The 12,005-nt window shown below is 49.0% G+C and overlaps 4 protein-coding genes across 4 annotated transcripts; 2 read left to right on the plus strand and 2 right to left on the minus strand.

Moving 5' to 3' along the window:
• Nucleotides 1-6,846: 6,846 nt before the first annotated feature.
• BCR38DRAFT_303359 (ricin B lectin domain-containing protein) lies at nt 6,847-7,200 on the minus strand (the record flags this gene model as incomplete). The annotated part of the gene is made up of 1 exon (XM_040854578.1): nt 6,847-7,200. A coding segment is annotated over one exon (354 nt), but the record flags the coding sequence as incomplete, so codon positions are not given.
• A 30-nt stretch (nt 7,201-7,230) lies between these two features.
• On the minus strand, nt 7,231-8,452 carry BCR38DRAFT_299686 (M6 family metalloprotease domain-containing protein; the record flags this gene model as incomplete). Its single annotated transcript, XM_040854538.1, has 4 exons — nt 7,231-7,685; nt 7,743-7,862; nt 7,918-7,995; nt 8,056-8,452. Coding segments are annotated over 4 exons (1,050 nt in total), but the record flags the coding sequence as incomplete, so codon positions are not given.
• Nucleotides 8,453-9,989: 1,537 nt separating this feature from the next.
• BCR38DRAFT_451802 (class II aldolase and Adducin N-terminal domain-containing protein) lies at nt 9,990-11,040 on the plus strand. The gene has a single exon (XM_040861484.1). The coding sequence runs from the start codon at nt 10,056-10,058 to the stop codon at nt 10,872-10,874; it is 819 nt and encodes a 272-aa protein (XP_040709831.1). The 5' UTR covers nt 9,990-10,055; the 3' UTR covers nt 10,875-11,040.
• Nucleotides 11,041-11,422: 382 nt separating this feature from the next.
• BCR38DRAFT_414736 (uncharacterized protein) lies at nt 11,423-11,905 on the plus strand (the record flags this gene model as incomplete). The annotated part of the gene is made up of 1 exon (XM_040858964.1): nt 11,423-11,905. The coding sequence occupies one exon, from the start codon at nt 11,423-11,425 to the stop codon at nt 11,903-11,905; it is 483 nt and encodes a 160-aa protein (XP_040709832.1).
• Nucleotides 11,906-12,005: the final 100 nt, after the last annotated feature.

Consider the following 12,005-nt stretch of genomic DNA (forward strand, 5'->3'; position numbering starts at 1 on the left):
ACTTATAGCCAGCCGAGGTTCTCTCTTGGATTCTGGATGTTTGCTTCCGTATGTCTGTGTTCCTCCGACTTCGGCCAATATCTTGGACAGCGGCTCCTTATCTGCAACCAAGCGATTCCCTATCCGCTGCAAACGGCTTCAACGGCTCTCTAGCCGCCACAAACGGCTTCCTACCTGGTGGAAGCCGGCCCGCCTCGGATGACACTTGTGGCTCTGACAACTCCTTCCCTATCCTACTTAGAGATGGTCCTTATATAGATAGCTAGGCCGCCGCTTGGACCCAGCATAACAGCAGGGTCGGCGATGCCAAGGATCTTGACTCTCGTCATCCCAAAGCTTCACATAGATTGTAATCATGACTCGGGAGTCTTTTGTCCGAAACACCCCTCCGGCGACCCGCCGGTGTCCTGCGTTCAGTGTCCTGACACCCACTGGTGCCTATGGCATTCTGTTCTCTGACACCATCTCTCCTTCACTGATCTCGTTGGATCACTTGGATCACGTCGCTCCTGGTGATCCCAAGTAGGGGATCACTCTGCCAAGCGTGATCCCTATCACGTGACCTTTTCCTTTAGTAGGGGGCCTAGTTGTTCCTTTCCGTCCTTATGGTGTAACGGGGTAAGGCCGGACATCAGGGAAATAGGTTACGGGGCTAGGGGAAAGTTTATTTTCTCTTCTTTAAGAGGCACAGAGGCAGAGTAGGACACGAGTCCCTCATCTTCACGCATCATCATCCTCATCTTCATATCATCATCTCCTTCTTATCTATATCTTCACCTTCGCTTTCCAGTCAGTTCTTTAGTTATTTTAGTTATTCAGCTTATCTTTACGTTCGAGATCCTATTATCACGATACGAGTCTCAGAGGCACATCCGACCAACTCGCGCACCAGACGTGTAAGAGCTTCACTCTTATAACCAGTACCACGATCTTCATCTGATAAGACCAACAGATGGGATCTGTTGGTACTGGAGCCGTCTGTTCAGTGTGTTAGGTGGTAGGTATATCCTACTGACCGCCTGACCCCGTTTCAATGGGGCTTTGTTCCTGCGGGGTTCCGTCATGGCCTATTGTAGGGCCTGTCGGGTTGGTTTTGGCCAGGTTAGAACCAACGGTTCGTAACATTATAGAGTGTATCTCTGCGACTGGTACTGCACTACCCCCACTTACAATATATAAGGGGAAGTCTGTCCAGCAGCAGTGGTTTCCTCTAGACTTGACTCTATACGAAGCCTGGAGGTTTACAGCAACAGAGAATAGGTGGACGTCAGACTCTACGGCTATTGAGTAGCTACAAAAGATCTTTATTCCTTTGACTCAACCAGAGGACCCTGAAGAGACTAGGTTACTTATCCTAGATAGGCATAGTAGCCACGAAACGACAGAGTTTATATACCTCTGCTTTATAAACAAGATACTGAAACGGGGTCAGACGGTCAGTAGGATATACCTACCACCTAACTGTCAGGGTACGGCTAGGCCGAAGGCAATACTACAGAGTGATGGGGAGTAACGGGCGTCCCTCCTACGTAGCACCGGGTGGTCACTGGCGATCACTGGCGGTCTCAGGTAGGGGTGCCCACGATGATGCATTGATCTCTACTCTCCCTCTATCTTCTTCCCGGGCCTCCGCCCCTTACATAGATAGCTAGAACCCGACGTCGGAGCCGCGGAGCACTAGTTTCTCCGATTGTTCCGCAAACCAAGACTTCCATATCGTGTCATGACTCGCACATCCCTACACCAGAGCCCCACCGGTGTCCCACCGGTGCCTATGGCATTCTGTTCTCTGACACTAACACACTGAACAGACGGCTCCAGTACCAACAGATCCCATCTGTTGGTCTTATCAGATGAAGATCGTGGTACTGGTTATAAGAGTGAAGCTCTTACACGTCTGGTGTGTGAGTTAGTCGGATATGCCTCTGATACTCGTATTGTAATAGTAGGATCTCGAACGTAAAGGTAAGCTGAATAACTAAAATAACTAAATAACTGACTGAAAAGCGAAGGTGAAGATATAGATAAGAAGGAGATGATGATTTGAGGATGAGGATGATGATGCGTGAAGATGGAGGACTCGTGTCCTACTCTGCCTCTGTGCCTTTTAAAGAAGAGAAAATAAACTTTCTCCTAGCCCCGTAACCTATTTCCCTGATGTCCGGCCTTACCCCGTTACACTACCCTTTGCACTACCTGACTATTATATTGTGAGACGTGTGGTATCCTCGTTACATAATACGCTGGGAATCGATAGCTCTACTTCTCTGGACCTTGACTGAAGGGTTCCTCTTGATAAAAGCCTAGACCCAGTTCTTTCTAAGTGGTTCGGTGTCTCCGTGGATCTGTAGGATACGCTCGGCGAAGTCTTTGAGCTGTTGATAGGTTAGTGGGAGGCCTAGGGCAGCCTGGATTCGAACCCATTCAGCCAGATAGGATTCCTGGGCTGGAGAGAGCCTCTAGTAGTCAGCGAAGGCTATATCTTTTGACTAGGCTCCCTGAATCCGTCGTGAAAGAGTAGACCTTAGGACACCATGCTCATATGCTGCTTTTCGGAGGCTTTGACCGGTAGCTATTGCTTGAAGAGCTCGATAAATATCATCTTCGGTATATTGACTTATATTAGTATAAAGAAGACGTACGTAAAATTTCGTAAAGATTGAATCGATATTGGTTGTGACAGGCTGTGCCTGATATGGGATCCGGAGCTGCAAGGACCGTGCGTCCGGATCCACCAAAGGAACCATCGAGGGCACACAAAACATAGTCCGTGTTCCCGGGACAACTCGCATATTTTACTTTCCTCCTCAGTTAGATAATTGACAGTATTTGGCCATGTTGAGCTGTATAGTTTCGCAGTGAGCCCGTCACATTGGTAAAGATAAAAGAGGTTGAAGTTAGAGGCTAGCGGTGTTGATGTAAGGGAATACAGAGCTATAAGCAGGGTTAAGCCTCAATTCTGTCACTAAGTGACAGAATTACTAGATATTTTGGTCTATGTGACGTGATAGTCTAGGCTTGCTGTCACCTTACAGTTGATGAGGCATTTTTAGGTGTCCCACATGTGGGGGTGTCCCGGATGTGGGTGTGGGACGTTACAGATGATTCTGGAACTAGAACATGCCTTGGTCACTTTCGCTTCTGATATCGGGAATAATGCTGCAACCTCCGGAATGCTTGGTTCATAAGATCATCACAACCTCAAATTCGGTAACATGCTCGGTGACACTGGAATAATGGGAGTCTGAGCGGAAGAAACGTGGTGTTATCTTCATCGGCTACATCCCAGAGAGAATTAGGGACACCTTCGAGCACTGGCAACTCATCCGTGAGCTGCTGTAGGTGGAAGGCACGACTGAGTGTCCTACAAAACCCCGCACTTCGCCGATTTAGCCAGGTAGTGGACCGACCTGAGGGAAACATATTTTTGTACAATTTTTCAATTTGCCATATGGTGCGTAAATGGTTTTTTGGAGCTTTGCTGAACAAGCCAAGGAGTTCTTCGCGTGCTACTGATGTAGATGAGGTCTTGGAAGAGTTGCGTGCACTTTTAGCGGTGGTGCAGGAACAGTTTACTCTCATCAATATTCCTAGATTCAACTTCCTCCCTTGGAGAAGATTAGTTTTCGAAAGAATGTTATGGTCATGGTAAGAGACCGTCGTCTCGAGTTAGAAATAGTTGAAACTTGTTGATCAGAGGCGTGTCGGGCGGGTGAACTTCGATTTAGGAAGGTTCCGACCCTGGCCTTCATCCACATACGCATTTGAGCCCATTATTTCCATAATCTTGTCCCTGGGTATCTGATAGATAACCGCTAGTAACCATTACCGGGAAATATATTATTAGCTGATTTTGTAACTAAGTGTAATACCCCATGGAAGAGTTACTTAGTCGATGGATCTTAAGTACTTGTAGACGGAGATTTGGAGCAGGGAAGGTAACGCTGGTATCTAAAGGGATGCCTTGGGTATGCCAATAGCTTAGTCAATTATTACGTTGACAGTTGCGTTATTAGTGTGTTCAACGAAGGAGTTAGTGGTCAAAAAAGAAGTAGTGAGACTCGGAAATGTCGTTATTCGGTACACAGGTAGTTGACGGTCGCCTTTATACTTCGAAGGTGCAATAGCAACACTAGAATTGCAAACATAATAATCTGGTTAACGTAGTCCACGGTCCAATTGCACACTTTGGCAGACCTTATACGACAATGTATAAGTTAATTCAACCACAACGCCTATCATCCACTCTGTAGCTGATTTTTCTTCGCACGGCGACGTCGACTTAAGGTCTCATTTGCCTTTCGAAGTCATTCGACCTCGCCTTCTAAAAGGGCAAGCCGATGCATAACCTTCGTTGTACCTCGCGCAATCTGATCTATTCCAGCAAAAATTGACGTTGGTGAGCTATTTTGATATCGTACAATCCTATTTTTCACATAATCGGTTTGTGATTGGGCTTCGGTTGGGTTGTTCCGAGTCTTTGATTCCCAAGGGACGGGGAGACCAGCCGAGCTACCCGGAGGTGTTGGCGTATGTAATTTCACATCGAGCTGTGATATGACATAATCTGCATCGTACGGAACTATTCCTACCCCTCGGAAACCTCCTTGGATATTTGAAACCGTGAAAGTTGCGTTGTACGCGTTTAAAAACGCCGGTAAAAAGTCTTCTTTCGAGATATGACTTATATGCGCTCGCATGAGATCTTCGATTTCTTTTCCGTACGCTCTTTTTAACCCGCGAAAACAACCAACATCAAGAGGCTGGAGCTTATGCGACGAATGAGGAGGCATAAAAAGCGTGACGGTATTGTTAGCTTTGCAATATACCTCGAAATCGGTCGAGTGATGGCTTTCGTGACCGTCGAGGATCAATAGGCGATGAGTACCTTTCGTACGAGACTTGGTGTGATGATCGAAGTGTTTTATCCAATCTTTGCCTCTCTCGTTCATAGTCCAGCCATTTTTAGTAACCCAATCAGTCGGTAATGGGCTGTTTTCGTACCATGACGAGAGGTGGGTTTTGCCGGCGAAAATGATGTACGGAGGGAGGGCATAACCGGACGACCCAACGCCTTGAATAACTGTAACCCATTCCAGATTTCTATGCTGGGCTGCTCTAGGCCTTCCGCGCCGATCAGAAGTCGTCACGATCATTTCGGACGAGATTTGGCCCATCACAAAACCGGTCTCGTCGAAGTTGTAGATATCCTCCTCCTGGATCGCGTATTTCGCAATTGTATTCCGTACCAGGTCAAACCACGCGCGATACGCGTCGGGGTCTTCGCAGAGGAGTCTATGATAGTCGATCCTTCGATTTAAACGCGTCCGGAGGTCTGGTTATCGTCTTACGAAGCTCGAGGCCCAGTTGACGCCGACGCGTCCCGCGTCGCGACTTCGAAGTAATCGGTTGGCCATATCTTCAACACCACTGAATCGGGGAGGAAATGCTCGCGAATCTAGGTCGGTTATATGTCGTATGATTGCCTCTTCTTCGGAAGGAGTCAACTTTTGCGTTGGCGATCGCGTAATCGCTCGAGCGGTTTTACCGTCGCGTCGATACGCAAGTGTTCTAAAAGGTACGTTATAGATTTGACCAGCGCGACGTACACTTAATTTTGGATCACATTGAAGCGCATGTAATGCTAGAATCATATTACTTTCATTCCAAGAATCAACCATAGTTATGTGGTGAAAAACCACAGGTCAAAGTGGTAGCGTACGAAAATCTGCCGAAGTGTGCAATTGGACCGTGGACTACGTTATTTCAAAAGAGGGATTATTTTGATTTTGTATCGCGTTTGAGCCTGGCTTGCCAATTTTATGTGCATCAGTTTGCCGTCGAGACATCTAAATGTATCAAGCTTCCTCTGCCTTCTTCAGGTTTACATTCACGCATTGTAGAAATCTTGGCCTTCTGAGGCGTGCTACGATTCAATAAACTACCAACACCTCGACCCTTTACTCCGAGGCACAATGGAGTGAGCATGTTCATTCCAGAATGCTGGCGGCAGCAACTGAGACAGGTCGCGATAGAAGAGGACGGGGTGTATCCAGTAGTCGTGATGCTGCTGTCAGATTACTTAATATCACGTCCGGGATTATTGTCCAGGTTTGTATTCCGTCCCATCAACACAGTCTAGATCTTCAGTCTAAGATAGTTGATTACTGCCAGACCGAGCCTTTCCTCCTGCTCCGAACCACAGTGCAATCTTCTCGATGGTTTTGCTGCAATGAAGAATTATCCCTAGTGGCCACAAATGCTTTAAGCTGCATCACCACGTTTGTGAGACTTCCTATGGATGACCTGCCGGCATGTAAGTAATCACACAACGCAATACACGAGAATGCAATATTTGATCCATTATTTGGGCATTGCCATTTACACAATACATTTATTGGTCGGCAGGCAGGCCAGCAGTCAAACGAAGTCCACACCAATCAATTCCACGATGCTCGGAATCGAGGCAAGGGACAAGAGTGGAGTATCAATCCTCTTCAATGGCGCCGAGAAGCGGCACATCATTCACACTTTAGCTTCGCATTTGACCGAACGACATACCTATCACTAAGAAACGTGTTGATATTCCATGGAAGCTGAGTGGGAAATTTGGATTACAACTGGCAAACTACAAATCAACCTTAGTTATTAACACACTTCGAGCACCAGGCATCGTCTTCATTTCTTCGGTCATCCAATTATCTCGGTGAAAATCCAACCTCCGTATACCGTCATATGCCTTCAAAATCCAGACTCGGTAATGTCCCTAATAGCCGTCATAGTCCATCTCTGCGTCGGCCTCCCTACATTCGCTTGATTCATCGCGACCCTCGGCCCGCCCTCCATGGTATCCAAATACAGCGCACTCCCACTATACATATTCTCCAAATGCCAAGTCCCATCACCCCACGGGGCAATCTTCCAGATCTGTCCCGAGTACGGTCCGGCACTGGCCAGATGGGGTTTCAGCTTATCATTACCATAGACATCCAGCTGCCTCCCCACACCTAGGAACAGAGTCCGCAGGGCGTACGTCCCCGCGCCGTTGGGGACAATCTGCCAGTGCTGGCCCGAGAAGTTGCCTACGCGGGACATCTGAATTAACCCTTCCGCATTGCCGGCGCCGTCGTTGAGGACGTCGAGTGCGTAACCGGCAAAGGTGTTGGTTACACGATACCACTTCCTCGAGCTGAAAGGTCCATCATCACCAGGCGGCAACGTGATGGGCTTGACGGTGATATTAAAAGTCATCGACGGTGCCGCAGCGGGGATGTTAGTAATGGACACATACGTGTCTTGACCCGAGTATGCCTTGCTATTCGGGTTGCTCGTCGCGTTGAAGACGGTGTTTCTCGCAATCCCCGGGAATGGATCCCCGGCATCGCCAAAGCTGAATTTAAGCTGATCAAGCCCATCGGCTTGGAGGAGTCCCACCTTGGGGTGGAACTCGTTGGTGTTGCCATCGACACTATCGTCGATATGCCAAACCAGCAGCCCGTTGCCCGGGAGAGAGTTGTCGAAGCCGCTGAATTGACGGTTTTCGATAAGGAAGTACTCAGAGCTGTTCGTGTCGCCATCTTTCCAGAGGCGATGGGTTTTGTAGTCGGATTTGACTTCTTTGAGCGTGATTTGGTGGTTTTGCGTCTCGTTGACCACATCGATCCAGCCTTGGTTGGCTTTGCACCCTTTTTGAACAGTAAGCATTGGGTTTTGATAGTGAGTGGAAACGGGGGACGCCTTACAAGCCGATGGGTGGACGGGGCGATCACCGCTGCCACCCCAGCTACCGTAAGACATGAGACACCAACTGCCGATGCCGTCTGAGGTTCCATCGGTGTCGTAGAGGTCGGGCCATCCAAATACTGACATAGATATCTTAGTGAGGAAATGTGCATTGGAGCATAATCAGTTCCTTACGTAAATGCCCAATCTCGTGGGCACTGACCCCAATTTTGGCGTCTTCGGGGATGGTCAAGAAACCGAACACATTCACGTCTGGTAGCATCCACCTATCAGCCTTTCGTATCCACGTGCACTTGGGGGTTGCATGCTCACCATTCAGCTTTCTCTCCTGGTTGATATTCCACTTCAGGCTCCAAATGTGATTCGGGTTCCCACTCTGCTCAGCCCCAGTACCAGCGTGGACAACACAAAAGACATCAATCATGCCATTTTTGTCATTGTCGTACTTGTTGAAGTTAACCTTACCAACAGCAGCCGTGACAGCCTCATCGGCCATCGTCATGGCATTGGGCTCAGGCCAAGCCATGCCCGACTGGCCATTGGCGTAGTACGCCATGTCATGGCTTAGAGTGTAGGGGCCGATGACCTCGCCGGCGAGCGAGATCTTGCCGCCCGATGCTTCCTTGTAGTACTCGTTGACAGAGCCGGTGGGAATCTTGCCTGTTGAGAAGAAGAGATTCTCGAAGCGCTGCTTGGCACCGGCCCCCATCTTAATGTCCTTGAATTCTACGAGGACTAGGATGACGCTACATGTCGGTTAGGTCAAATCACGCGTTAGGTATTGCTGTGAGCGTGATAATACGTACTTGACAGCACCCCTAAGCGGCGCTCTCTCCAGAGCTGCGCGGCTCATGGCCTGGATGGACGTGGGCTTCTTGTAGCTGGACTTTGGGAAAATGGTGCCATCGTTGAGACCCGGGAGGCGGCCGGTGCGGTACGAAAGGGCGAGGGCACTCAGTTTCTTGATGGCTGCTGCATCTGCCGCGGCGGCTCCCTGAACCTTGAGAGTTTCGGCCGTCTTCTGGCGGGCCAGGAGGTCAGGATGGGGTGGGATGGGGCAGAGGCCTTCGTGGCAATGGTGCGCCATCTTGATGCCGCGCTTAACTCAGAGGGTCGATGACTATGGGTAGGTAGAGAAAGATGAGGATGTAACTTGTGACGTGTGGTTTACAAATCAAGTAGACATAAAGAAGCAGAATCTCCTGGAGACCAGCCCATAGTTTATAGTCGGACAAAGTCTCCTGGCTCAACCACGTCTCCATGGTGTTTGCCTGGCTGGCTGAGGAGATGGCTGCTGCGCTTGAAATTTGGCTTGAGCTATCGTACCTAGATTCTTTTGTGCTACTAACCCAAGCTGAAGCTGAATTTGATATTCTAAAGTGTGGTCGAAGCTATACGAAGATGGAGAAGAGCTTGGCATGTGGCATCCTTACGTGCCAAGAGAAGAGGCTGCTGACTCCCGCCAAAGCTTCTATAGATCGGTACTTCTTGAGAGAACTCTGATGTGATGAAATAATTGCCTTGAATCATGATGGTACGACGGATGCAGGCAGGTTCGTCATATTTTGGCCAAGAATGTGTAGAGTGTGTGAGCAATGACTGCGATACACCAACATGTTGGGTCAATGGTTGGCATCTGCATTTACCGAGGACTTGCAGGAATTTCGTAACACAGATCTATCATGTCATAATTTCAAGGAGATCAAAAATTCCTCGTGGGGTCTGGCCTGGTCCATCGACGCCACCAACAAGCCGTTGGCTGGAAATGTAGTTCAGCTCTGACATGTTACGATTAGGTGGGCTAAGAGGTGATACAACTTAGTGCGAACCGACAGATCAGTCAACCGCCGATAAAGGCTGAAAAAAACGAGACTAACGGATTGGAGAGCCAAGATACCGAAGCCGGGATATTGAAGAGAAGATCATGATGGAGTCAATGAGGGACAACCCCTGAAAATCGGATGTATCTCATCGTAGATAGCTTTGCCCAGGCTCTAAAATTAGCCCAATGGACATGAGAAATATTCTGGAATCGTAAGAACACATATAGTATAAAATAGTCAATACGTTAAATGGGAAACCCCGTAATAGTACCACGGAGAAGCATTTCTATAAAAATCATGCCGCAGAATTTAGATCCAGGCTGAGCCTCGGGCCCCTCATTTTAGAGCCAACCGATCCCTGCCGTGCAGCTGCATAGCCCATTGAGCTTGTATACTTCAGATGAAAGTAAACATCTCCGCGAGTCTCATTTCCTCTATCCCAAACTCATATTTTCATCAGTTACAAACTCCAGTAGACAATCCGACACCATGGATACCGAAGCCAGCCAAGCAGGCCTCCTCACCACAATCTACCGTAAGCTTATCACAGGCAGCCACATCTTGCACTACCACAACGTCCTAGACGCCTATGGCCACCTCTCCTGCCGGCACCCCTTCAAACCCGACCTCTTCATCATGTCGCGCGAATCCGCACCGGCCATCATTTCCTCGCCCGCGGATCTAGTGCACTACCACATCTCCGACGCCTCGCCTGTGGATCCCAACTCCCCCAAGGGCTTTTCGGAGCGCCACATCCACAGTGAAATCTACAAAGCGTACCCGTCTCTTCAGAGCGTAATCCACAGCCACACCGACTCCGTGATCCCTTATACCATTACGGGTATCCCTCTGCGGCCCTGCAGCCACATGGCCGGGTTCCTAGGCCACTGGGCGCCAGTATTCGACATCGCGTCTGCGTACCAGCCCTCCGACGCAAAGGACATGTTGGTCCGGAATGAGCACCTGGGCGCTGCTCTGGCAAAGTGTTTCGAGTATAATCAAACCGTCGTTCTGATGCGGGGACACGGGTTCACGGTTGTGACGGATAGCAAGGCGAATGCGGTAGAGGAGTGTGTGAGTAGGGCCGTTTACACGATGCGGAATGCGGCCATCCAGACGGCGGCTTTGACGATGCAGGCGGCGTATGCGCGGAGTGAGGGAGAGAAGGCGCTCGTGCAGCCGATTAAGTATTTGAGTCCACAGGAGGCTGAGGCGGCTCAGGGGATGAGTACTTGGTCTGTGGGAAGGCCGTGGGGTTTGTGGGTTAGGGAGGTAGAGGCTTGCGGGTTTTATATTAATTCAGCTTGATGCCGAGTTGAACTGTTGAACTCTATTTATATAGAGTGGGAGTTCTGGTTTCACATTTATTTAGTCCAAAATTGTTGAAGCCGAAGGTGGGAGTTTAGTTTACGTGCGAACCACAAACTCGCTTAAGATGTCCTAACAAGGTGATTGCTGTGATTATTAAAGCAAGCCTGCCCGTGTGGTTAATTGTAGTATCCGTTGGGTTAGATAAGATATGATGTTTAAGATGTATTCTTCTAAGCTATGGAAATGCCTAGCTTGTAGCTGTGTTTTTATGTCTGTGTAAATTGTCTGTTGAGAAGATGCTGTCAAGTTCAACTAAGAATGTAGCTTTATTATGGGGCTGGTTGATGTACTTGGCCTTATGTTGGATGATGGCTGGCCCGACGGACTACCATACAGGCGCCTAAATATGTCCGGCTAGTAGTAGTGCCAAAGTACTATGCGCAAAGGGCAGTCGTGCCAGGCATGTTGCTGATAACAGACAACATCAAATACGGCAACTAGGTCATGCCGAGAGCCAGGAAGGGCATCGATCACTGGGCTACACAATGAAGAACTCTAGTGCAGTTCGCATGTACGAGTCTATTGAGGTGCCGGAAGAGATCAAAGGGCAAGGCATACTGGAGTATATCAAGGACTTCGCGATGGCAGGAGGAATGCCAACGCGGCAGGCTTCGACGGGGTTGAGATGCACGGGGCAAATGGATATTTTGTTGATGATTTCCTCCAGAATACATGCAAAAAGCGGGCTGATGAATGGGGTTGGCAGCATTGAGAAGCGTGCCAGATTTCCCATCGAGGTGACCAAGGCGGTCGTGGAAGTAATTGGTTCGGAGCGGAGGGCGATCTGGCCAAGGCCGTTCAGCGATTCCCAGGAGATGCTATATAGACGAGGCGATGTTCTCCAGTTCGGGTGCGTGTTCAAGCCACCAAAGCAGTTCAGCCTGGCGGCGTCCTTACATTTGATCGAAGCCCGTATTAGCGGCAATATTGACACTATTAAGGCTCGCCATCTTGTTCGTCCAATCTGATACAACCATCTCTAACTTGGAAGTCAGGCTGCGGGGACAGAATAGTATGGGCTTCCTAGTGAAGTTTTGGAACAATCAAAGCCCCGTGGTTCTTGCCGGA

Source organism: Pseudomassariella vexata (assembly GCF_002105095.1).
Source record: "Pseudomassariella vexata strain CBS 129021 chromosome Unknown BCR38scaffold_25, whole genome shotgun sequence".
NCBI classification, from domain to species: domain Eukaryota; kingdom Fungi; phylum Ascomycota; class Sordariomycetes; order Amphisphaeriales; family Pseudomassariaceae; genus Pseudomassariella; species Pseudomassariella vexata.